Source organism: Lepidochelys kempii, chromosome 23, assembly GCF_965140285.1.
Source record: "Lepidochelys kempii isolate rLepKem1 chromosome 23, rLepKem1.hap1, whole genome shotgun sequence".
NCBI lineage: Eukaryota > Metazoa > Chordata > Testudines > Cheloniidae > Lepidochelys > Lepidochelys kempii.
In genome coordinates, this window is record NC_136402.1 from 17,299,597 (window position 1) to 17,325,070 (window position 25,474).

Consider the following 25,474-nt stretch of genomic DNA (forward strand, 5'->3'; position numbering starts at 1 on the left):
AAGGACCCGGATGTGCGCCAGTGGCGGGGGCCGAGCCGAGCCGAGCCATGCGCAGGTCCCGGGTTTTCCCCTGAGCTCGGCTTGGCGGGAAGAGGTGGGGCGCGATGGCGGTTGGGCAGGACCCGGATGTAGGCCGCCGGCCAAGGTCCCGGATGGGCGCCGTTCGGCTGGCTCCTCCCTTCCTGCGCCCTTCCCTCGCGCGCGCGCTTCGGCGCCGGTCCAATGGAAGCGCCGGCTGCGCGTCACGTGGCCTGAGGCTGGTGGGCGGGGCCGCTATATAAGGCTCGGCCGGGCGGCACCTCGGCCACCTTCTCAGCAGCTCCAGCCCGGGACAGGTCTGTTTGGTGAGTGGGGGCAGGCCGCGTGCCGCTCAGGGGGCCTTTCCCCGCTCGGCGCTGGAAATGGCGGCGGCTTGTTGCCTGCCTGTCGGGGAGTTGTTGAGGTCGCAGTGGCGACCCTAAAACGCGCATGCGGGGCTCGAGTAAAACGCTGGTGGCCTGGGGGCTCTCTTCGGTTTTTGTGAGGGGGGGGCGCGAAAGGCCTTAGTTGCGCGCATGCGCGGGGGAAGTCTCAACCGGCCGGGGGGGGGTTCCATGGGGGGGGTGGGACACGGTGGGCGCGCATGCGCGGGAGGCCCTTGCGGCGTCGTCTTCTCGGGGGCCGTTCCCGCGCCGGGGGGGGGACGGAGCGGAGGAGTTCCGGAGCGCTGGAGTGGTCGGCGCGCCGTGTGGCGCTGGCCTCGCGCTTGCGGCCACGTGACCGCCGCCGCCATCTCTTCTGCGCGGGGCACAAGATGGCGGCCCGTGGGGGGAGGGGCGCGTTTGCCTCCGTGGGGGAAGGGGAAGCTAGGGCCTTGCGGCCTTCATCGGGGTGTGGGCGAAGGGCACGTGCGGGGGATGGGGGCGGAGTCCCGGAAGATACTCCGTTGGGTTGGGCGGGGGGGCTGTTTCATGGGGGGTGGGTCCCTGGGGTTGCTTGGATGAGGGCTGGATCTGGAGGAGAGGGCCTGAGAACAACCCTTGTCGGGGATTGACCGCTTAAGTAGTGGGTCATCTGAGAAGCGTACCCTGCCCGAAGCCTGGGGTGGGAGGCTGTGGGGTCACCCTGTGAGTATAGCTCTCGCTAGATTACCAGCTGTACTGTGGAGGTTGGCAGATCCATCCAGGAGCTGGTGGTTACATTCCCTCCACCAGAGAGCTAGAAGCAATGGGGAGCTTTAAGGGTGTGTTGTTGGGCTTTAACTGTTGGTGCTGCTCCCTATAATGGTCCACTCAATCCTCGAATCCCTTCTTCCTGTAGGGTGGGAGCAGATAGTGATAGGGCTTTGAGGAACATGCTGAGGATTTCAGGATCTATAAGGCCCCCAGGGAGAAGGGGCTCTTCCTAGAGCAATGGTGTTCAATTGCTCTCAAGGAGTTTTAATTACTTCCTGCCCCTGGGAGGAAATGGCGGGAAAGGGGGGGGGCGAAGAGAGCTCTAGGGCATCTCACCAAGGCAGGAAGGGCTGAGTCTGATACTGGAGAGAGTGCCTCCCCTGCTGCAGTGTCTACTTTTCTCCTCTCCCCCCTTCTATGTGGGGACTGTCCCCAGGCTGGGTAGGGAGAAGCCCTGGTGCAGCTGTCCTCTGTTCCGTCTAACCACCTTGCATCTCCTTCCCCAGACTCTTCCTCACCATGTCTTCTGAAGAAGGAAAACTCTTTGTTGGGGGTCTGAATTTTGAGACCGATGAACAAGGCCTGGAGCAGCATTTCGGCTCTTTTGGACCCATCTCTGAAGGTCAGGATCCGGTTATGCCTATGCACCTGGTTCCTACAGCTGTGAGGAGAATTGGTTTTGCTGGCGCACTGGGGGGGGGGTGTCATGTACCCAGGACCTCATTGCAGTGGGTGCTTAGACCCCTGCTCCAAAAAAGCTGTTTTGTTCTAAGCCTTAATACCAGCTGCCTAGTTAAGAGTTGTACAGGTCTTGGTGTAAGAGGCTGTCTGGTGATACCACATGACGGGTTCAGATACAGCAGTGTGGTCAGGTGCTGGGGTATCTCGATGACCAGCATGGTTACCTGACATCCTTACTAAGTAAGGATGATCTGTAGACCCAGGCCAATTCCAATTGCATAGGCTTAAATATTTTTTTGGTCCTCACCCTTTATTTCTTCTCCTTCCAGTGGTTGTAATTAAAGACAAAGACACGCAGAGGTCCAGAGGCTTTGGCTTCATCACCTTTGCCAACCCGGAACATGCGTCAGATGCCATGAGGGCTATGAATGGAGAGGTGAGTCTTTCCGCATTGATGGGGGCTGGTGCCTAATCCGCTCCCCCTGTGCGCCTAGCTCCCCATTTCTTAAATGTCTTGTTCCTCTGCAGTCCGTGGATGGGCGTCAGATCAGAGTTGATCATGCTGGGAAATCTTCCCGTGGATCCAGAGGTGGCTCATTCGGAGGCAGAGGACGAGGCCGCGGCTACTCCAGAGGTGAGTCTAGCAGCCATGTTGATCTGAGCTGAAAGCCAGCTGGCCCTTGGAAGGAAGAGCACTCACATCTTTGTCCTTTGTGCCGCAGGAGGCGGAGACAGAAGCTATGGTGGTGGCCGCTATGACAACCGAAGTGGAGGCTATGGTGGGTCCCGGGACTACGGCGGCAGGTAACTCATGCAGAGAGGTGGCTGGCACCCTGCTGGTGACCAGTTGGAGAGGGGAGGACCCAGGCAGAGGCACCAGAATGATTAGAAACTCGTTTAGTAAGACTCCAGGAGCTCTGTGTAGCTTAACAGAGAATGTTAAGGGGTGACTTGATTGAAGTCTGTAAGTACCTACATAGGGACCAACACTTTGATATTAGGCGAGCTGTGCTCAATTGAAGAGGTCTAACATGATCCAAGCACTGGAAGTTGAAGCTAGACAAATTTTAGAAATAAGGCACATGGTTTGTAAGTGAGAGGGATGTTATCTACTGGGACTGAGTGAGGGCTGTGGGGCATTCTCCATCACTGCTACATTTGAACTCAAAATTGGCTTTTTTTTAAATAAACTTAGGTTCCTGCTTAAACTAATCTTGGCTGGCCTGTTTTATTTGGGTCAGATTAGATCAGAGTTCCCATTGCCCTTAGAATCGAGGGTGTCTGGAGTCAGTGTAAAACAGTTGTGCTTTGCTTTCAGAAGTCAGGGAGGATATAACGACCGCTACTCCTCTGGAGGCTCTTACAGAGACAACTATGACAACTAAGGTAGGTGAAGCTCAGAGAATGAAATACAGCACTTCTCTTGCTTAGCAGGTATACTTAAAACCTTTGCAACGCACCATCTTGTGCTGAGCAGTGGCCATACTTGAGGCGTATTATCTGGGACGACTCTTTATCCGCCTTTAACAAGCCTGTCTGAGACTTACTGCCAGGCCTTGGTTCCGTGACCCTGGTCGATAGCTAACATTAAATGCATGTGGAGGCTTAGAATTCCATTTAATGCCAATGACCGCCATCGAGCGTCCAAGTGACTAGCTAACTGGGGGAGGGGGAGTCCTGGAGATTCCTAGCCTCGCTGAGCCCAAAAAAGTCTAGGAGTTGGTGAAATGCTACAAACATGTCCGTATGCTACAGTGCCTTTACGATTGTACCTACTTCTTGTCCTCAGCTCGCAACGAGTAAAAACCCTTCCTGACTCAAGATCGTCCTTCCAATGGCCGTATTTATAAAGAGTTTTGGAGCTTCGCTGAATCTTATTGTTTAGTTATCTACCTGTATCTTCCCTTTTGTAGTCTTGTCACACGCAGCCTGACAGCTTCTGCTACAAGATGGCCCATTGAGACTTTCCTCAAGAAAGCTCTGTTTATTTTTGAGTGTTTTTTAAAGCATTTTTGAAATCTGGTTTATTTTTCTCCTTTTTGATTTGTCAACAACCCAAGGTTTCTTTTAAATTGCCAAGACGGGGCCCTGAACTCACTTTAACACATTGTTCCCGCAAGCTGGATTTTCTAAGACAAGTGCAATGATACCTTGGAGTTCTGTTCCTTTAGTGTATAGCAAGGGAGGGGTGAAATGCGCGGCAGCCTTTGGTATATCTAAAGGGACACAAGTGACTCGTAAGTTCGATCATCAGATAAAAGGTATTTTCACTGTACAATGTAACAGCCCCCAGAACTAAGACTTGCAAAAACTTTCCATGAGAGGTTCTTGAAAATGTTTGTTTATATTGTCCTTTTTTTACTGGAAGAAATGCGCATAATTCCATTGGTATTGTATTTGAAGTGGTGAAGGAATTCCTGTATTCAGTTCTCTGGCTTTACGAAGCCTATTAAAAGACCGTTCTGAAACGAACTCTTTGCTCTCGACATTTTGACATTTCATTGCACTGCACAAGACAGACAGAGATGGGAGTGAGGTTAGGGTAGAGGAGACTTTCTGATCCCATGTACACTGACCTAAATGTCACTGTATGTGGAACCAGAAGGCAGCTTGGCCCTGATCTCCTGTCAGTGTAGCACAAACATTAAAGCCCGTTATCCCCTCTGTCTGCCTTGTTGAGCAGCTTAAAATACCGAAAGGGGTTTGCAGTCTAATTCTCCTTCTGAAGCTTTGCGGCTGCATCAAGGACAAATTCCCAACTAAACCGGCAAGCATTCTCCAATCTGGCTCCAAACTTAGCCTTAATACCAGCTCCGGTTTCCATGACTCCTTGGGTGCTCCCTGCAGCGTCTTGCAATCCAAACGTTGCGGTCTGTGCTGCCGCATGAGCCACAAAGCGAAAGTGCTTGAGCCTAAGCTGGAAGCGCTAGCAATTGGATTTGGTGGTCTAGGTGATTTTTAGGAAAGTCTTTGGTTTCCTTAGAAACCAAAACGATGCAGCTGGCTGTCCAGTGATGCCGGAGGATCTTGGATTGTCTAGGCTGCTCAGTTCCTAAACAGCACGAATCCCTAACTGAAGTTGCTTCAGCTTCAGCCGGCACATCACATCTTTCATTAGTGCCCTCCGTTCTTGGTAGCAGTGGCAAAAGAAGCTGGAAAAGAAACCGTAACTTCAACCACTGAATCTCCTGGAGCTGGCACATATGCCGGGGGTATGGATGCCCCTCGCTCTGTTGTTGTGACACTGGCTGGGAGGGTGTATTTGCTCGCCCTTCCCAGGGTGCAAGGGAAGCTAACCTGGAGTGCGTGGCCGAGATTAAATCCAGCAGCCTTGTCCATAGTTGATGATGAACCTGGGAGGTGTCTTCCCAGCCCACAGCAGCAGGATGGTGTCAAATCATCCTGTTAGCATGCTGCCTCCCTCCCCACCTCCCTTCGGGGGGTGTCTTGTCCCTCTGTTCTCCTTTTAACACTTCCATCTGTTGGCCGAGCAGTCAGAGGCGCTGCTCTTTGGACCTGGCAGCCCAGTTAGCCCAGAGCTAGGGTCAGAGACAGCCAGCTGGTGTCAGAGGGGTAGGTGGGCCTGTTGTAGCTAGCTTTGTCCTGATCTTACCCGCTGTGAGCATTCTCTGCTAGCGTATGGAAACCAGTGTCCTTCGAGACCCCGAAGTGTGTTGTGACTCTCCTTCAGTGCGATCCGTGTGAGACGAAAGCTGCTCTCTTGCCTAGTTCATTTGTGGATATAGTCCTGTAATTCGAGGTAACTCTTTTGCTCGTGTCCGCATCTTCTCTCCTCCACAGCTCGTTCCCTAGGGCTAACGCTGGTTTTTTGTTTTTTTTTTTGACTTGACTCTTTTTGGGGGCCTGTCTGAGCTGTGCCTAACCCCTACTGCTGTGGGAGTGGGGGGAGGCAGTCTGGACTGTACCGAACACCCAGCCTCCCCCTCGCAATCACTGCCGTTTGGTCCAAGATTTTAATCCATGCCTTGTGCAGCCCTTGGACTCGTCTGCTGGGAGGGGCTGTTCCCAGTGCAGCGGGCGGGTGGAGGGGACGCTGGTGCCTCTGGACCTGCCAGGTTAAATTGCTATGCGCTGGTGACAAATAGACACCTTTTGGGTAGGATTCTCAAAACGTGGGGACGGGGGGAGCCTCCATAGTGACTGACTTTCCAGGGCTGGCCAATGGGTGGCATTGGCCAGTCCTGGAGTAGCCTGCTCAGACCGCCGGGTTCAGTGAATGGCTTGTAATGTGCTGGGTGAGTTGAGACGGGCTAGTAACACTGCTTTGCTTTGGCAGGTGCAAGAGGACAGGGCACCAGCTGCACTACCCTGAAAGGAAGGGAATCGGAAATTCAAACAGACAGTTTGACCCCAGGTACGGATCCTGGCCACATCATGGCAAATGGCATAACTCCACCATGGCTACGAAACAGGGGTGGTCCCATATACCATTGGGCTGGGATGGGAGCGGATGGAGGAGGGCGTCAAGTGACTAGCTGGAAGTGGGGTGGACAAAGTTAGCAGCTTAGCCCTGATCCTGGAAAGAAAATCACCTGCCTGGACCCTTCTGAAGCATAAACCTGTGTCCATCTCTCCTTCCAGGTGGTCGGCACACACAGGAGTTTGCCACAAGGGCACCCGCATGCCTGAGCTGGACGGGCCCAGTGGCTGCTGTGGGGAGAGTCAGGCCCTGCTGAGCCTGTTAGCCAGCAAGGGCACAAATGAGCAAATCCTTCATTGGCCAGAGTCCTTTTTAGTGTAACAATAAAGGCTGCTGGACCCATTGTCTGTGGTGAGCCTTCTTGGGGGCTGAGGAACATTGGAGGGGGGGACTTGCTTTGCTATCCCTGTGTTGGGGGGGCCAGTCTGGTGCCAGCCCAGAAGAGGAGCTGATGCAGGGAGTTAGCTGTGTCAGATCACTCTTGTCCACACTGCTCAGTGGAGTAAGGCCTAGGGAGGGGGTGACGGCCGCAGCCTGAAAAGGGAAGGCAGCTGGCAGCCCAGGGCTGCATGTTCCTTCTTTTCTCTCAGTAGCTCCAAGCTGCTGGACAGTGTGGGCTGAGCAGATGCCCAGGAATGTACCTTATTTAGCCTGCTCGGAGCTTGGCAGCTTCCTTCCTCTTAAAGCAGCCGCTTTCCCCAGGGGAGGAAGCAAGCCCCTGTCAGAGGCGCAGAAAATAAGCTCCTCTAGGGGATGACAGCCAGTGTGGGCTTCCAACTTCTGGCTGGCCGGCCAGCCTCAGCTGGGCTCTCTCTCCAGAGCCAGCAGGCACCTGCTCTGCCTCTGCTCTCTTCCTTCTGAGCACAACACTGCTGGGCATGGGAGGGGCTCCCATGACTGCTGCTTCGGTGACAAGGCTGGGAGAGCTGTGGCTGGAAGGGGGCGAGCAGCCCAAGGCCTGTGGGCACTGACAGGGAAGTGCCTAACCACCTGGCTCTTACTGCCCAGGACTTGAGGGAGCAATGTCTCTCCACTCCCTGCCCCAGTATCTGAGTTCCTGGGTGGCTGCTGGGGGTTTTCCCAGCCAGCCTGCCCTCAGCAGCAGCCTTTGGCTGAGATTTCCAGGCTGGAAGGCACCAGTGTCTTGCCCATCAAACAGTCTCTGGCTGCTCCTCCAGAGGCCCCATGTGTGTCAATGGGGTGGGTTTATTGTTGCCAGAAGGTGTGGGGCTGGCTGTGGGGAGGAGTTAGCTTCCTGGCAGGCTTCCTCTTAAGCCTACTTCCTCATTTGTGTGTTTGTGACATTGCACCAGTTGTTCGGACTAGCCTGGCGTGTGATGCTCTCCCCCACCATGGGGTGAGACCTGGCCCTAGCAAAGCAGCCTGCTGAGCTGCCCTCTACTCCACCAGCCCTCTGCTTCCAAACCCCCTCTACAGAGTGAGGGCTGAGGAGAGACCCTACAATAACACAGTGGCTGGCTCTCCTGTAATGCGCTGCTGCATGTCGGAAGGCATGGGCCAAACTGGGCCTGGTTTGTAAATCAAGGGGCAGCTGGAGCCTGCGGGTGATGAGTGGGTGATCTCTGGCAAGGGAGCAGGCCCAGCCATGCACTAGAGCAAAGGGACTGAGGGTCAGGCTTGGGGTCTTCCCTCCAACCCCTGTTGGGAAAAGCCCTTTCATCCCCCATGTCGCTGGGCCTGTACTGCTATCTGTGAGTGTGTGCACACACCCCAGCGGCCCCATCTCCAGCTCTTGGCTTAGGGGCCCTGAGAGCAAGAGCTGTAGGCTACACCCTTCTTCCTCTCTTCCCCCCCCCCCCCTTCATGATCATAAACCAAGCTAGCTTTGCCCCCAACTCATCAGCCTCTCCTCAGTCAGCATGGGGGCTGCCCCAAACCTCTTGGCATGGACAGGAGAGAGGCAGAGCCACCTTTGAGCTGGGTCTATCCTTGGGGCGGTCTGGCTGGCTTACTCGGGGTGGAGCTCGCACCAAGGAGAGCCTGGAGGCCGGGCTGCCAGCTGGGGGCCTGGCACAGCTCCCTAGGCTGGCTGCTACACCCTGGCTGTTAAACAGGCCCCTGAAGGAACCTGGTCAGTGAGGCAGTCCCCCAAGGGGTCACGCTCTGCCTGCTGGGCAGGCCATGTGCCCTCCACCCCTCTGAGACGGAGCCTCTCAGCTTCTCCCCCACCCCGGTGTGATCGGAGCCAGTCAGTGGGTAGAGGTGGTACCTGCTGCTGGGGGCCAGGAGGATCAGGGCCATGTGCCAGCCTATCCAAATCCTGCTAGTGGTGTTAACAAGCCCCTTAAGCCAGCCCCCCAGGTGGGGATGTAACACCCCCCCTTGGCACCTGCCCTCCCCAGTGGCTCTTGCCTTTTGCCTACAGGACAAAGTCCAGAGGGAAGCTTAGGCAGGCCAGGCATCCTACCCAACTCTGAGCACAGTCCCAGTGTGGGGGCCTGAGACTGTTGGGGGGCTGGTTCTCACCCCTAATTTCTCCTCCCCTGCTCTCACTGCATAGAGTCTATACCCATGGGGGGGCTGGTTCACACACCCAGTTCTCAGGGCCTGAGGCCCATGGTTGCAGAGGGGGCTGCTTCTCACTCCCTAACCCCCACCACCCCAGACTCTCAGTGCCTATAGCTATGGGGGGGCTTGTTCACACATAGCTCTCAGGGTCTAGGGCCTATGGGTATGAGGGGGCTGGTTCTCCCCTCTGTGCCCCCCCCAGCTCTCAGAGCCTGGAGCCCATAGTTATGGGGGGGTTGGATCTCACCCCCCTCTGCCCTCAGGGCCTGGGGCCCATGGTTATGGGGGGGATCAATCTCACGCCTAACCCCCCCCCCAGCTCTCAGGGCCTGGGGCCCACAGTTATGGGGGGCTGGATTGCACCCTTACCCCCCCAGCTCTCAGGGCCTGGGGCCCACAGTTATGGGGAGGCTGGATCGCACCCCTAACCCCCCCCCAGCTCTCAGGGCCTGGGGCCCATGGTTATGGGGGCTGGATCGCACCCCTACCCCCCCCTAGCTCTCACCCCTATCCCCCTCCCCCCCCAGCTCTCAGGGCCTGGGGCCCATAGTTATGGGGGGGTTGGATCTCACCCCCCTCAGGGCCTGGGGCCCATGGTTATGGGGGGGATCAATCTCACGCCTAACCCCTCCCCCAGCTCTCAGGGCCTGGGGCCCATGGTTATGGGGGCTGGATCGCACCCCTACCCCCCCCTAGCTCTCACCCCTATCCCCCTCCCCCCCAGCTCTCAGGGCCTGGGGGCCATGCCATGGGCAGGGAGATTTGAAGTGGGCGTGGCTTTAGCCCCGCCCCCTCCACCCAGTCCGGAGTCCTGTCTTCGGTTCTGGCCCCGGCCTCGTTCACCGTCGACCAATCAGGATTCTAGATGGGGGAGGGGCGAGGCCTTGGTGCCGTCTGTCAATCTGTGCCAGCCAATGAGCGTTACTGTCACGTAAGGGGCGTGGTCTTAGCCTGTTCCCAGCGCTGGCCATCTCAGCCAATCAGCGCTCCCGGCAGTAAGGCGGCTTCTCCATAAGCCAGTCAGGGCTTCAGGCGGTGAGAGGTCGTGGCCCTGCCGCTGTCTGTCTCTGTACCAGCCAATTAGGCAGTCAGGAGGCGTGGACTTATTGTTTCCCTGACTGTTTCCTACTCAGCCAATCAACGGTCCCTGCGTTGTGCGGGGGCGACCCGCTAGCCAATCAAGACCCCACCCCGGGACGGGGCGTGGCCCCTGTTTCGCTGACCAATGGGCGGCGCGCTCATAGGACGTGACCGTTGAGGGGGGAGGGCGCTTCGCCCCCCTCCGCTTCCGGCCGCCAATCAGCGCTCGGTGGCGGGAAGGGGTGTGGCCTGCGTAGCCTCGCTCTCATTCTCGCTTCTCCCGCGGACGTCGAGGCAGTAGCAGGTCCGCCGCGCTCCGCTCCGCTCCGACCCATCCCGGTGAGCGCCGCCGCCCGCCTGCTCGCGGGAGCGGGGAGAGGCCGAGGAGGGGGGCGGCGTGGCTGGGGAGAGGGGAGCGGGAACGGGGGGTCAAAATGGCGCCGCTCGCCGCCGCCTCGGCTGGACCTTGGTGGTGGCGGCGGCGGCGGGGGGAGGGGGAAGAAGCGCTGCGCAGCGCGCGCCGAGGTCGCGCCGCGCATGCGCGGTCCTGCGGGGGCCCCTCGCCTCGAGGCGCGATGGGTGGGCGGTGGAAGGCCCGCCGTCGCCGCGCATGCGCCTGGGTGGGCGCGCGCGCGCGCGGCCCTGAGGAAGCCTACGGTGGTCGCCACGTGCGGCGACCGGGCCCCACGTGCTCGCTGCCATCTTAATGGGAGTCGGGGGGGGGGGGAATCGCTCGCCCCCGCTAGGGATTGTGGGGCAACGCCGGCCCCCCAGCGTGGTAGGAGCCCCCCCTTCTCCACCATAACGGAGGGGGCGCCGCCCTTCCCCCAAGCCTGGAGGGAGCTCCCCCCCCCCCCGCATTGCGGAGTCTTGATCCCTCAGGGAGGGGTCCTGGGGGCTACAGGTGACCCCCTCAGCATCGCTTCCAGCTCCCCCTTTGGGAGCCCTGGGGGCTGTTCCCCTGCTCCCCAAAATGCAGCTGGCTCGTGAGAGGGGGGTGTTGCGCGGCTGCCGCTGTCTGAGCTGAGGGTGATCTCCCATCTCGCTGCATCCGGCCCCCCGCGGGAGGAGCAGCCAGCCGAGCCCCTGAGCTTGGTAGAACTCAGTTGGTTTTGGCGGGTATCTGTGTGTCCTACAGCGTTTTGTTTTTTTCTTTCTTTCAAGCTTTCACAGTTGTGGGGCATTAGAGCTAACCTGTTTGAACCTTAATTGAACCCCCACATGCGCAAATATACAGCGGATAGTCTTTAAATCTAACTCCGGTCCTTTCTCAAGCAGCACCTATTTTGTCTGTACATTTCTATTGGTAGTGGTATTTTTTCCACTGGTTTGTGTGTGTGGCTCTGTACAAATGTAGAACAAAAAGATAATCCTTGCCTCAAGGATCTCACCATCTAAGTATTAGAGGAGCGACAACAGATGGAGACAAGCAGATGGGGGAGTACAAGGAAACAATGAGGCAGTATTGATCGGCAGTGGTTTCAGCACACCAGCGGCCAGACTTTTGGGGGGTTGGGGGTCGGTTTTTTTGTAGGTATCGTGGCAAAGGAGGGATTTGACAATAGATAATGGGGTAGCTCTGTAGATGTTTACAGGGAGGACTCCCAAGTGTGAGGGGAGGACAGCATGACAGGGCTTTTTTGAAAATGTAACAGTGGGAGATGCAGGCTAGTGCCATGGGCCAAGCGGAAATGTGCGTCGATACCAAATGAGGGCGGATGGGCCATGAAAGGGCCTCAAAAATTAACACAAATTGCTCATGTATGATGCATAGAGAAGGGAGACGGTGGAATGGAACACAGAATAACTTGGTCTGTAGCAGCTCTGAAGTCTCATACACACACAAAAAATCCCCCTCGTTTCATTTATGATGTCACTTGCACTGAGTTTCTGGCTCTCTGAAGAGCTTGAATAGTGCCTGCCACTGGAGATGATATGCCAGGCAAACCAGGACCACCAGTCTGATCCACCACTGGGTGTTCCGGCAGGGCAACTGGCCAGGGTGGGACAACTGGTCTAATGTGGGGCAGCAAGGATGGGGTGTGGGAAGAGTACTTGCCTGGATGGGACAACTGGTGGGGGGTACCGGGCAGGAATACTGGGCTAAATATACCACTTTGTTGAACTGACACAGGCACCACATGTGCCGCCGGGGCTATTAAACTGCAATTTTTCTGCTAAGCCACGAGTAAATTTCAGAGCCTCTTTGCTAAAGAACTGTTGCTGCAGCCCCAGGCCTTTCCCCGCCTGCCAGGCCCTGTCCTGATTGACCACATGTTTGCTTTGCCTGCAGGTGACTTCAGTCATGGCATCTGACGAAGGCAAGCTCTTCATTGGAGGGCTCAGCTTCGACACCAATGAGCAGAACCTGGAGCAGCTTTTCTCCCCATATGGTGACATTGCAGAGGGTAAGTACCTGTCTGCCAGCCCCACCGCAGGAAACCTCCCTCCCCTCGCTAGGAGCCTGGTGACATCTGACTCGGCCTTGCCACGGACATGGTAAACCATGCAGCCTGCTTGTTAGCATGGGAGCTGCTTTGGCATAAATGGAGGCAGGTGTGTGAATGAAGTGCTGGGAGAGGAGAAGTTAGCGTGGCTTAAATATTTCTGGGGTTCTGTTTTAACAATGGGGCCAGACAGGAAACTGGATCTCTTCATGGAAAGTGCCTTTTTCCTGCAGGGAAGGCATCGATATTTTGGCTGAAAAGTATAGGAGGTTTTCAGGTTTGGGCCAAAAACAGGGCTTGCTTGGGCTCATTCAACCAGCCCTAGGTAACAAGAATAGAGACTTGTGGGAATCCGCTTTGCATCTTCCGACCATAACCTGGGCTCGGACCAGTCAGGTAATCCTGTGGCAGGCGAAGATTGTGTCTGAAAGTAGCTCAAGCGAGAGCAATTTAATTATTACAAAGACTACACTACGATTTAACCCCAGCTCACTTTCAAGCAGTAGCATCCCGGTGCTGGCAGTGTAGTGTTAGTCATGGTGGTCCCAGGATGGGAGAGACACAAGGTGGCCGAGGTAATATCTTCTGTTGGGCACAGCTGTCCGGTGTAGCTGGAAAGCTTCTCTCTCTCTCTCTGCCAGATATTACTTCCCACCTACCTTGTCACTCTCATATCTTGGGACCAACCTGGTTACAGCTACACTGCAAACATTTTTAAGCTGTTAGTTACTATTGAGTCTAAGGGCCAACCAAGAACAGGTCCTCACTGTGTCTGTCCAGCGCAGGAGAGCAGAAAGTCCTAGCCCAGAGGAGCAGGGTGGGACAAAGGGTTGAACCTGCCAGGAGAGAGATAGCAAACAATATGATTTTTTTTTTGGAGGGTATCAGTGAAATATAAATTAAAGGAAAGCGAAAGGGGACATTGAATTGAAGGGGCAGGGCAGAGGGGAATGAAGCAGGAGAGGAAGCGTTGGAGCAAACAGCAGAGAGCTCTTGCTCGTCTCTGTAGTCCATCCCCTGCCCACACAGGCTGCAGCGGGAGTTCTCCTGCACTGGTCTAAGTTTGGGACAATGCAGGGTGGGAGTGGTGGCCCCAGCTGGGTCCCATTTTACCCCCGTGCCCTCCAGCACTGTTCTTGCTTTGGCTGTTTCTGCCCTTGCCGGCTGGAGTCTGGTGTCTCCAGCGTGTCGCACTGACTCGTAAAGCACTGTGCAGAGCAGGAGTCTCATCCCCCTCTTAAAGTGAGCGAGCACACCCAAACACACACACACACCCCCGGCAAGCGTAGAACCCAGGAGTCCTGGCTGCCAGTCACTGGACTCCTTCCCCAGGTTGTCTCCCTCTGCATCTTGGATCCCTGGCACTACAAAATGAGTGAGATGGCTCCAGGATGCCCTTGCAGGTGGGTTTGACCAGACACTATGTTAGGAGGATTATCTCACGGGGGGGGGGGGGGTGAAAGTGCAGGCACCCCACTATGACCCTGGCCCCCATCTGTGTGCACAGAAACCAGTGGCTTATAAGGGCTCGGAATTAATTCAGACCAAGGCAGGGTGTGAATGTGAAACCCAGCCACTGTTCCTGACTATTTCTGTGTGGATGGGCCCTAAAGCCCGCCCTTCCAATGGGCGTGGCCAGGGGGTGCTGTCAGCATGGTCTCTAGGGCATGTCTTCGCTGCAGCTAGCCTGGGGGCAGCACCCATGCTGCAAAGCCGGGTCCATATGTTGGGATCTCTGGCGGGGTGTCCTGTGGCTCCAAGCAAGGCGGTGCCTGGCTGGGTGAGGAGGCTCCATGGCCTGATGGGAGGTGGGCATGGAGTGTGTCCTGGGGCCCTCTGGGGGTGCTGACGCTCTGTCCCTCGTTCTTCCAGTGGTGGTAGTGAAGGACCGGGACACTCAGAGATCCAGAGGCTTCGGCTTCATCACCTATCGCCGTCCAGAGGATGCCAAGGATGCCATGAGAGCTATGAATGGGGAGGTGAGTGGGAGCCAGTCCTTGGGGGAGATGATCGCACTTCCTGTCGTCCATTTCCCTCCACCCCCCGCCCCCCAAATCAGTCATCGGTGCCAGAGCACCCGTGGTCTGCCATCTGTCACTGTGTGACTGGGGGCTGCCTCTGCCCCGTCTCCCCAAAGCTAGCTGCTCTTGTACCAAACAAACTCCTGGCAGCCCTGTAAGTGGGGGATCCCATGGGCAGCAGCTCAAATGCAGTAAAGGGGACTGGGAACTAGGCAAGCCGGCCACCCCTGTGTCTGGGTTAAAAGCTTTTCCAAGCCCACTCTGTGCCCCCCAGACACCCTCACTGGACCGTGGCTCTGGAGGTAGCCAGTCGCGGACAGCAAAGCGGCTGGGGGTCAGTAGCCCACCAGGCAGCAGACATGGTTGCCTGCAGCTTAGAAGATCTAGGCTTATCTCCTGTATAGCCCCAGCCATTAAGTTGCTCCCAGCTGCCCGAGACTTTAGTTAGACCAAAGCACTTCAGCCCGTGGGAGGCAGAGAAACCAAGGTGCCACAAAGGGAAGGGATTTGGCAAGGTGAGATTCTCTGACTGTCCCAGCAGGTGACCTGTGCTGCAGAGGAAGGTGAAAACCCTCAGGGCCCCTGCTGGTCCACCCTAGGTGGGAAATTCCTTTCTGAGCATGACACGGCTGCCAAGCCCCTGAGAGGGGGATTGCCCCCTCAGAGTACCGGCCCCAGCTGTGATTGACCCCCTCATGCTTCAGAGAAAAGCAGGTGGTGGGCGGGCCACAACAAATCCATCTGGCCTGACTCAGCAGCCAGCCTGCTGCAGCCCTGAAGCGTGAGGACGTCTTACAGTCATTGTCTCGACGCGTGGCCAAAAGGACATGCCTCGGGGGTTGGGCACTCATTGCCGTGGGCTCTCCCCCACCGCCAGCGCTGTCACAGCCCCCCTTCCCTGCCAGGTATACAAAGCTGCCTCTAACCACATCCTTTCCTCTTCCCAGTCTGTGGATGGGCGCCAGATCCGAGTTGACCAGGCTGGGAAATCATCCCGTGGCTCTTCAGGGGGCAGAGGCCGTGGTGGCTTCTCAAGAGGTGAGTGTCGTCGGTCCCCCTCCCCCCGACCGTGCCTATCGGTACCAATGGCCAGGTGCAGCCAGTGCCAAATGCCCCCTCCTTCTTTCTCCGCTGCAGGAGGTGGGGACAGAGGCTATGGCGGCGGCCGTTATGACAGCCGAAGTGGAGGCTACGGCGGGTCCAGGGATTACTACGGCAGCAGGTGAGCGGGCATGGGGGGCTGCGGTGGGGAGGGGGTTGCTGTGATCGGTTTTTGATAGTAACTAGAGGGTGATCTGGGGTGGGGGGGGGTTATTCCAGATGGTCTGTTTGTAACTAGTGACCAGCTGAGATTGGAGCCCTGTTTGCTCTTCTGCCATGTGGCGTGGGCTGTCCCATGCCCTTCAGCCAGCTCGTGGTGTGGCATGTTGGGGAGAGAATCCAGCCGACTCCCTCCCCAGTTTCCTGTGGCCTTCACAGGCCACCTCTGGCAGCGGGGCTGTGACCCTGGCGCTGCCTGCTTGTGTGGAATTGGCACGGAAGCAACGCTGGAAGAGCAAGAGGCGGGCGGAGAGCAGGTGTGACTCTACTGCCTGGCTTCCCGGAACCAGAACCCAGCCTTCCATCATCTGATCTAACTAGATCCCTTGCAGCCTCCCCACTGCAACTGAGATCCCCTGGCTGGGGTCCTGGTTTCACGTCTTGCTCTCCCCACAGGAATCAAGGAGGCTATGGGGACCGCTACTCTGGAGGCTCCTATAGAGACAGCTATGACAACTAGGGTAAGTCTGTGCCGAAGGAACCGGCCTGGCTGGGCTGCCCAGTCTCTGTCCGTCCCGCCTGCCGTCTAGCCTAAATGCATGTGGAGACTCTAACCCACCAGGGACTTTTAATCCATCCAACTTCTCTCTTAAAGGGGTGCTGTTGGGCCGTCTTATAAAACCCCAGAGCTGCCTTTTAACGCGACTGGGGGAAAACACCCGCCAAACTGTAAGTTTGTAGGGGGATTTAACTCCCCGCCTTCACGTAGGACCTACTCCAAATCAGTGGGGACTACAGACAATGCCCAAATGAGGAAATAAGTGCCTTCTCTCGAGCGCCATTAGCTACCAGGGTCCTTTTAAGAACAGCATCCTCCTAGGCATGCGCCTCTCCCCCGCGCCCCCCCCCCCAAATGCCAGGGAAGGAGGCAGGGGTGCGAAATGCCGCCGGCATATCTGTGTGCGGCAGTGCCTTTACCATTCTACCTGCTTCTTATCCTCAGCCCGGCAATGAACAACAGCCCTTCCCGAACTGAGATCGTCCTTCCAATGGCCGTATTTATAAAGATTTTTGGAGCTTCGCTGAATCTTACTGTTACATCCGCCTGTACTTTCCCTTTTGTAGCCTGGTCACATGCAGCCCTGAGAGGAGAGACCCGTTCCAGGGGTCCCCCTCCCTTCCACCTCCCCATCCCCTGCAAAGCAAAGATCAGGCTGGTTTCAGGAGTTAAGCATTTGGGGATCTGTTTATCTGTTCGTTTCCAATTCGGCTTTTTAATTGGCCAAAATGGGAGGTGGGGCCTGACTGACCTGTAGAGCGTGAGCTGTGGAGGGGTTTTCACTTTTTTTTTATAACACCTTTGTAGTTTTTGTAAATTTCCTTTAGCCTGTAGGAAGGGGAGAGGTAAATCTCTCAGGTAGAACAAAGGGAGACTCACGACTCGTATGCAAAAGGTATTTTTCCTGCGAGATGTAACCAAGCCCGAGCTTAGATTTGCAAAAGCTTTCCGCGAGAGGTTCTCGAAAATGTTTGTTTATATCGTCCCTTTTTTTTACTGGAAGAAGCGCTCATAATTCCATTGATACTGTGTTTTTTGAAGTGGCGAAGGAATTCCTGTATTCAGTTCTTCGGCTTTACGGAGCCTATTAAAGACAGTCCGAAACAAAACTCTGCTCTTGACGTTTTGCCTGTAGCGAAGACAGCCAAAGTCGGACGGGTGTGTGGATGTTGGAGAAGATGGGATGGAGTGGGTGGGACGACGGGAATTGGATCGCAGGATGACTGAGCTATTGAGGCGGCTGTGAAAAAGGCATCCATAAAAGCAGCCATCTAGCCCTGTGTCCTGTCTTAAGGGAACGTACAGATCAGGGCAATTATGGAGTAATTCACCCCCATCTGCCTCCCTTGGCTTCTGGTAGTCAGAGGTTTAGAGTTGCCCCAAGCATGGGGTTGCGTTCCTGATGGTATGCCAGCCGGGCCTGGACTCGAGGAAGGGCTCTTCTCAGCCTTGTTGGGCAGGGCTGAATTTGACCTGTGTGTAGCTAGCTCTATCCTGGCATGGGCCACCTGCAGAATTCTCTGCTAGTGTGTGAGACCCAGGCCAAGGCCAACCCACATGGGATTTGAGAGAACTCCTGTTTCCACATTCCTCCTCCAGGGTGCGTTCTACAGCTAATACAAGCTATGGCCCTTCTTTAGGGGGCAGGTCTGACATTTCCCTAGGGGGCAGCCTGACCTCCAAGGCTCAATTCCAGATCCTTTAGCCATCCGTTTCAAAGCAGCTGTGCCAAAGTGGGTAAGGGAGGGCAGGGAAATACTAGGGTGTCAGGAGACCACCCAGAGCTGGTCTTGGGCCCCCTCAGCCTGCCAGTGCATTCTCTTTATAAGGCATGTCTGTCCGTCCGCTCGGCAGCCACTTTGCACACTGACAATTTCCAAGGGTGGAAGAGAGGAGCACAAAGAGACGGGAGCTGGTAGCACAAGCCTGGGAACAGCCCTGAGAGAGCCCTGAGAGAGCTTTTGGGCAGAGGGCTGGCTGAAAGAGGCTAGGAGCAAGGAACCTGTTCAGGGGCTCTGGAAATAGAAATGGGGTGGCCAGCTGACTCCAGCACCAGTTTCTCCTGCAGAAGCCTGAGTTTGGCTAGCTGCTCAGATAAAAAGGGACAATATGGGCGCATCAGAACAGCTGAGCTGCATCAGGCCAGTGGCCCATATAGCCCAGTATCCTGTCCAACAGCAGCTAGTGCCAGGTGCTTCAGAGGGAATGAGCAGAAGGGCAATTATCAAGTGATCCATCCCTTGTCTACAGCTTTTGGCACTTGGGAGATTTAAGGACACTTGGAACATGGGATTGCCTCCCTAACAATCTTGGTTAATAGCCACTGAAGTATCTGTCCTCCAGGAGCTTTTTTCTTGAGCCCAGTTCTACTTTTGTTCTTCACAACATTCCCCAGTGAGGAGTTCCACATGTGGGCTGCGTTGGGCGAAGATCCTTCCTTTTGTCTGTTTTAAACCTGCCTGTTCGTTTCACGGGTGCCCCCTGGTTTGTGCGTCATGTGAAGGGGTAAAGAACACTTAGTGTTTCTCTACCCACTGTCTCCACCCCACGCATGGTTTTATAGACCTCGGTGGGCCATATCCCTTCTCTCTTCCCCCCCCCCCCCCCCCCCGAGTCGAACAGTCCTCGTCTCTTTAATCTCTCCTCATACAGAAGCTGTTCCATGCCCCTGATTGTTTTGGTTGCTGGTGTCTGCACCTCTTCCAATTCTGATACAGCTTGGCTTTTCCTGGCTGGTTCTGCAGGTGGCAGAGGGCCCTTTGCCCTTGGGTGGGGTTTATTCCGCCTTGCGAGCCTGGCCGCATCCTACTGGGGAAAGGGCGGGGACCCGGTATGTCAGCATTGGTGTTACAGCTGTGGCCTGCATGGTGATGCTCATCCGGGGCTGGGCTAAAGGCAGCGGGCGTGGGATCTCGTGGCCAGTACAAACCCTTTCATCCCCTGCTGGGGTAGAAGGGAACAAGGCCAAAGCTAGGGATGGGGTCTGTGCTTGGCTGCCTTTGGGGGCCGGAACCATCCCAGCAGCCCCCTGGCTTCCAGCTGTTGAGTGATTGTCACTCTGTGGCTGGGTCTCCTGGGAGGTTGAGGCACCAGAGGGGAGTTGATTGGGGGGAAGCTCACATCGGGATGGATTAGCAGAGCTGGGAGCTGATCTTGGGGATGGGGGAAAGTCAGAGCAGGAGGGGGGCTGGGAGCCAGGACTCCTGGGTTATGGCTGTAGCTCTGGGAGGCGAGTGGGGTCTTGGGGGCAGATCCAAGACTCAGTTCTATCCCTGGTTTTGGGGAGTAGGGTCTAGTAGGGTGTCACCATCTTATAGTAGCTGTCCAGGGCTGGGAGCCTCTCAGAGCATTAGAGGATCAAAGGCTGGCCTAATGCAGATCTCAACCCATCAATGGTTTCCCTTCCTGGGAAGGGTGTTTTTCACTGTCCCGCCATTTGTGATGGAGCAGCGAGCTGCACACTTGAGGACACTAAGGGACTGGATGATGCAGAAGGGTACTTAGAAGGGCTGTGAGAATGGTGGCTATCATTTGTTTCAAGGATCTGTCTCTCCTGGGACAATCTTGGTATCAGACAGGAGAAATTCACCTGCGTTCCTGTTATTGGGCACTGAAGTGGCTGAAGTCAAGTCTCAATTTGCCAAACATTGAAGAGATCCTCGGACTGGAAGGGACCTCAAGAGGTCATCTAGTCCAGTCTCCTGCCCTCAGGGCAGGACTAAATATTATCTAGACCATGGGTGGGGAACCCGTGGGCTGCATCCACTGTTGCTTAATTTCCTCTGGCCCTCGGCAAGTCTCTGTGATGCCCCCCCGCGGGGCTGGAGCCGCAAGTGCCAGCTCACCCCACCGCTGGTGGAAGCTCCAAGCTGGTCCTTTACCCACCACAGGGCTGGATCCCCAAGCGCCAGCTCGCCCTGCCACAGAGTGAAGCTCTGAGCCTTCCCAGGTGGGTGAGTTGAACATTTTATATTTCTCTCAAGTAAAAAGTAATTTAGTTTTTCTGTGTGGCCTGCAATTGTTTTTGTTTTTTTCCCTGTGGGCCAATGGCCTGTGATAGAAAAAAGGTTCCCTACACCTGATCTAGACAACCTTCTCTTGAGGTCAGTCACCCTTATAAATGGGGGGCTTGTTCCCAGCTCAAATGTGGCTGGATTTAACTTCAAGGGAGGTGGGTTTCCCTGCTAGGTTAAAGAGCTCTTTATTTGAAAAGCCTGGCATCTTGCAGGGCAGGGACGGGAAGATGTAGCATTAGATACCTTCCATCTCCAAGAAGAAACAGGGCACACCTCTAGGCTGTTAGGACCAGGGTTCAAAGCCCCCCTGCGCTCGACCTGCTGCAATCAGACCCTGCAGGTAGGTGAGGGGTGCAGTGTTTGAGAATCAGGTGGGGTGGTGTCAGAATGCACTCTGCATTTCTGATTTGTTGCACCTCAACCTGAGGGTCAGGGTCTTCCCTCACCCCACCCCCGTTCATCGGCACCGCAGGGGTTAGCAGAGTGTTTTTAACACGGGTACTTTATACAGAAACTCTGCTCCATTGCAGTAATGCCTGGAAACCTGCCTGGTGCATAAACACCAAATATTAGAGAAGAGGCCATTATGTCCAGGCCCTTTGCACTGAAGCAGGTCCAAGTAAACCTACTCAGGCTTTACAACAGACCCCAGTGTCCCCTAGGCTATCTTGCTACCTCGGCAAAGTTCCCTGTGGTAGATGGTCCCTTACACCCAAAATCACAATAGTGTGGTTACTCCAGTCCCAAAGAACTCCCCAGGTCACTTGCGCTTTAGATGTGACACCAAAGCCAACACTTGCAGCCAACCCTATCATTAACTGGAGATTTATTAAAGGAAAAGCTTAAACAAAGGTAAAGCAGCTGAGACACCCTTAGACTACCTCATTTGTGTGTATGTCTACACAGCAAAATTAAGCCAACTTAAATCTAAATCCACATCCAGCCTCCGCAGTGTCGGATGTGCATGTCTATTCGGTGGCGAGCATCCTTGCTAATGTTGATGCAGAGTGGTGCACCATGGGTAGCTATCCCACAGTGCAACTAGCTGCCTGGGTTTGAGGTAAGGCTTGCAACGGCAAGGGGGAATGGGAACGTGGCTTTGACCTCCCGTGATGCAGTTTCCTTCCTCCACTATGAACCCCAAACCACCCCATGTTTGTGTTTTCAAAAGCCTGGCTTAGCTGCGCATGGACCTTTCTCAGCTGTGCAGTCTTCTTGTGAAGGGAGACATGTTTCCGCAGGGGTGGGACAGGGAGCCAGATAGGCTGGCAGCGAATTTTCAGCAGCCCGATACCAGGGCAATAAGGCTGCAGGAGACTTTGAAAAAACCATGTGCGCTGCTTATCTGCATTCCAATGCCTTTCCTGCTGTTGCATCAGTCTCCCTGCATCTCCCTCCAATGCCCCCCACAATAGCGTGTTTCATTTTTGAAACCTTGACTGTTGTTGCACAAACCAAATCATAAAGAAAAGGCGTACTTGTGGCACCTTAAAGAGTAACCAATTTATTTGAGCATATTACAGCTCACTTCATCGGATGTATCCAATGAAGGGAGCTGTAGCTCACGAAAGCTCACGCTCAAATAAATTGGTTAGTCTCTAAGGTGCCACAAGTCCTCCTTTTCTTTTTGCGAATACAGACGAACACGACTGTTACTCTGAAACCAAATCATGTAACCTTGGGTAAACAGTGATTAAAACTGAGAGGGGAGAAACCACGCCGGCCAGTCTGGGATAACGCATCGAAGGTCTTCAAAAACCTGCCTTTTGCTCGTTGCAGGAGGTGAGGTAAGGTGCTAAGTTTATGGGAAATGGGGAACTGGGCCACGCAGGCCCTTGTGTAGAGGGCGTTTAGCCTCAAGCTGTTTTTCTTGAAGCTCAAGCAGATGCCTCCAGATGTCTGATGGGTTTTCATAGAATATCAGGGTTGGAAGGGACCTCAGGAGGTCATCTAGTCCAACCCCCTGCTCAAAGCAGGGATTTCAGAAGGCGCAGCATCTCATGCTGTATGGCCCACCCCACTCCAGTATTAACTCTGCTGGCATCATTGTGGCTTGCAGCATGAGGACCAGGTCTGTACTCATGCTGCATGGCCGCCTCACGCTCCTGGGAGTGTCTCCACCTCCACTATTTGAGACTGTGAGATCTTCCAGGCTCTGAGCTGAGGCCTGGTCCACCCTACAAAGTAGTTAGGAGTCCCTTCTGCTGACCTAAGTGGCCTATAAAAGTCTACTTCTGTTCTCTGCCTCCCCGAGAGGCATAGCAGTTGAAGATTCGACATCGTGTAACCGCTGCATTGTGCAATTTGAATGAATTGGCCTCCAGGTGTCCCATAGAGCTCTGCTGTCACGGCGCTGGAGGTTACTTTCAACTTCACTGCGGGTCAGCCAGGTACACAGGAAACAAGCCGCGCCCTAGCCTTAAATCTGATTGTCATAAATATAAAGGGAAGGGTAAACCCCTTTGAAATCCCTCCTGGCCAGGGGAAAGCTCCTCTCACCTGTAAAGTGTTAAGAAGCTAAAGGTAACCTCACTGGCACCTGACCAAAATGACCAATGAGGAGACAAGATACTTTCAAAAGCTGGGAGGAGGGAGAGAAACAAAGGGTCTGTGTCTGTCTGTATGCTGGTTTTCTACCAGGGATAGACCAGGAATGGAGCCTTAGAACTTTTAGTAAGTAATCTAGCTAGGTATGTGTTAGATTATGATTTCTTTAAATGGCTGAGAAAAGAATTGTGCTGAATAGAATAACTTTCTGTCTGTGTATCTTTTTTGTAACTTAAGGTTTTGCCTAGAGGGGTTCTCTATGTTTTTGAATCTAATTACCCTGTAAGATATCTACCATCCTGATTTTACAGGGGGGATTTCTTTATTTCTATTTACTTCTATTTTTTATTAAAAGTCTTCTTGTAAAACACTGAATGTTTTTTCATTGTTCTCAGATCCAAGCGTTTGGGTCTGTGGTCACCTATGCAAATTGGTGAGGCTTTTTATCCAACATTTCCCAGGAAGGGGGGGGTGCAAGTGTTGGGAGGATTATTCATTGTTCTTAAGATCCAAGGGTCTGGGTCTGTAGTCACCTAGGCAAATTGGTGAGGCTTTTTACCAAACCTTGTCCAGGAAGTGGGGTGCAAGGTTTTGGGAAGTATTTTGGGGGGGAAGGACGCGTCCAAACAGCTCTTCCCCCGTAACCAGTATTAGTTTGGTGGTGGTAGCGGCCAGTCCAAGGATAATGGGTGTAATATTTTGTACCTTGGGGAAGTTTTGACCTAAGCTGGTAAAGATAAGCTTAGGTTTTTCATGCAGGTCCCCACATCTGTACCCTAGAGTTCAGAGTGGGGGAGGAACCTTGACACTGATCATGGAGACTCAAGGCCACAAACACTCCAGTATGGAGTAGACAGGGGGTGGCTCTTATTGTTGGGAGGAGTGGGGGGAAAAGTCTGCAGGTAGAGCTCCAAGCCAGAACACTAACATCTATGCCAAAATTGCCCAAAGTATGGGGGAAAGGGCTACACAAGAGACACGCAGCACTGCTCCGGCAAGCGTACCAGGAGACAAGGGAGGCGAACAGTCGTCCTGGTTCTGCTCCCCAGACGTGCCGCTTTTATGAGCTGAAGATTTGTGGCGGCAACCCCACCCCTACCCCAAAAAGCTCTGTGGATACCTCCCAGGAGGCCCCGGCGACCTCCAGCAACATGAAGGGGAGGAGAATGGGGGCCAGGCAAGCAGAGGTTCCATTCTCCCTTGGCAGGCAAGAACTGCTTTTAACCCAGGAGCCCATCACGGGGCCAGTTGGCGACCAATCAAACTGTAGGGGTTACATGCTGTTTAATCTGAACAAAAATGAAATGGGTATCAGTGGGCACTCCAGCTATGCAGCGGGTGCTTATGTGCACTGGAATGGCCCGGGAATAATCCTCTAGGAACCTTTCATGGAGGTACTTTACAATCCTTTGCAGGTTTCTGGGAAGGGCTGCCTTATTTTCTCCGCCACAGGATGGCACTTTCCCACCCCACTGCTGTATTAACTCCGCTGGCATCATTGTGGCTTGCAGCATAAGGATGAGGTCTGTACTCAAGATGCTTGCAGCATCCGTTTCCCTCAGGAGAGGGATATCGCATATGGTCACCTAGGGAAAATGGTGGAAGTTCTCAATGGTAGCCCTCAAACCACAAACAATTCAACTGATGCATTTTTTTGTTAAAAAAAATTCAATGGTGATTAAAAAATATTAATCAGTTTTAATCACTGTTAAGCAATAGAATACCAACTGTAATTCATTAAATATTTTGGATGTTTTCCTATGTTTTCAAATATATTGTACTGTGTTGTAATTCAAATCAAAGTGTATTTTTATTGCCAATATTTGCACAGTAAAAATGATTTCAGTTCACCTCATACAAGTACTGTAGTGCAATCTGTCGTCAAAGTGCAACTTGCAAATGTAGATGTTACATGGCTGCACTCAAAAACAAAACAGTGTAAAACTTCAGAGCCTACAAGTCCACTCCGTCCTACCTCTTGTTCAGCCAACCCCTAAGGCCTGGTTTACGCTATGAGTTTGTCGAATTTTGCAGCATTAAATCGAATTAACCCTGCACCGTCCACACAACGAATCCATTTTTTGACATAAAGGGCTCTTAAAACAGATTTCTGTACCCCTCCCTGAGGAGGGGATTAGTGCTGAAATCGACATCGGATGCAATTCGACGGTATTGGCCTCCGGGAGCTATCCCACAGTGCGCCATTGTGGCCACTGTGGACAGCACTCTGAACTTGGATACGCTAGCCAGGTAGACAGGAAAAGCCTGAGGAACTTTTGAATCTCATTTCCTGTTTGGCCAGGTGAGCTCATCATCAGAGGTAACCATGCAGTCCCAGAATCGAAAAAGAGCTCCAGCATGGACCTAACGGGAGGTACTGGATCTGATCGCTGTACAGGGAGACAAATTCATGCTATCAGAACTACATTCCCAAAGACGAAATGCCAAAACATTTCAAAAAATCTCCCAGGCCATGATGGACAGAGACTACAGCAGGAATGCAACACAGTGCCGCGTGAAACTTAAGGAACTCAGACAAGCATACCAGAAAACCAAAGAATCAAACAGACGCTCTGGGACAGAGCCCCAGACATGCCACTTCTACGCTGAACTGCATGCAATTCTGAGGGGGGGCACCACTACCCCACCCCTGTCAGTGGCTCCAATGATGGGGTACTCTCCGCCATGCCTGTGGATTTTGTGGATGGGGAAGATGAGGACGAGCTTGAGAGCACAGCA

General features: G+C 54.3%; 2 protein-coding genes across 6 annotated transcripts; both read left to right on the forward strand.

Moving 5' to 3' along the window:
- The first annotated feature begins 237 nt into the window (after positions 1 to 237).
- Positions 238 to 6,619, forward strand: LOC140901906 (RNA-binding protein 3). 4 transcript variants are annotated; one of them, XR_012155983.1, is made up of 8 exons: positions 238 to 344; positions 1,661 to 1,776; positions 2,165 to 2,271; positions 2,364 to 2,469; positions 2,558 to 2,639; positions 3,154 to 3,221; positions 6,133 to 6,210; positions 6,438 to 6,619. XR_012155983.1 is itself a non-coding variant. In XM_073321350.2 (7 exons), the coding sequence occupies exons 2-6, from the start codon at positions 1,674 to 1,676 to the stop codon at positions 3,218 to 3,220; spliced, it is 465 nt and encodes a 154-aa protein (XP_073177451.1). In that variant the 5' UTR covers positions 238 to 344; positions 1,661 to 1,673; the 3' UTR covers position 3,221; positions 3,625 to 4,307. The 4 variants fall into 4 exon arrangements, 2 of the variants coding, with proteins under 2 accessions (XP_073177451.1, XP_073177452.1); XR_012155984.1 differs by having other exon boundaries at positions 3,157 to 3,221; XM_073321350.2 differs by lacking the exons at positions 6,133 to 6,210; positions 6,438 to 6,619 and adding an exon at positions 3,625 to 4,307.
- Positions 6,620 to 10,117: 3,498 nt separating this feature from the next.
- LOC140901905 (RNA-binding protein 3) lies at positions 10,118 to 17,281 on the forward strand. Of its 2 annotated transcripts, none has more exons than XM_073321348.1 (7): positions 10,118 to 10,224; positions 12,179 to 12,293; positions 14,205 to 14,311; positions 15,301 to 15,391; positions 15,491 to 15,575; positions 16,070 to 16,134; positions 16,617 to 17,281. In XM_073321348.1, exons 2-6 carry the CDS (start codon positions 12,191 to 12,193, stop codon positions 16,131 to 16,133), a joined length of 450 nt encoding a protein of 149 aa, XP_073177449.1. In that variant the 5' UTR covers positions 10,118 to 10,224; positions 12,179 to 12,190; the 3' UTR covers position 16,134; positions 16,617 to 17,281. The 2 variants fall into 2 exon arrangements, with proteins under 2 accessions (XP_073177449.1, XP_073177450.1); XM_073321349.2 differs by having other exon boundaries at positions 16,269 to 16,717.
- Positions 17,282 to 25,474: the final 8,193 nt, after the last annotated feature.

Excerpts from the sequence above, each read along its gene's own strand:
- LOC140901906 (XM_073321350.2), top strand. The coding sequence starts at position 1,674 with ATGTCTTCTGAAGAAGGAAAACTCTTTGTTGGGGGTCTGAATTTTGAG. Across the intron at positions 1,777-2,164 it reads TTTTGGACCCATCTCTGAAG|TGGTTGTAATTAAAGACAAA; the intron begins GTCAGGATCCGG and ends TTCTCCTTCCAG. Across the intron at positions 2,470-2,557 it reads AGGCCGCGGCTACTCCAGAG|GAGGCGGAGACAGAAGCTAT; the intron begins GTGAGTCTAGCA and ends TTTGTGCCGCAG.
- LOC140901905 (XM_073321348.1), top strand. The coding sequence starts at position 12,191 with ATGGCATCTGACGAAGGCAAGCTCTTCATTGGAGGGCTCAGCTTCGAC. Across the intron at positions 15,392-15,490 it reads CCGTGGTGGCTTCTCAAGAG|GAGGTGGGGACAGAGGCTAT; the intron begins GTGAGTGTCGTC and ends TCTCCGCTGCAG. Across the intron at positions 15,576-16,069 it reads AGGGATTACTACGGCAGCAG|GAATCAAGGAGGCTATGGGG; the intron begins GTGAGCGGGCAT and ends CTCTCCCCACAG.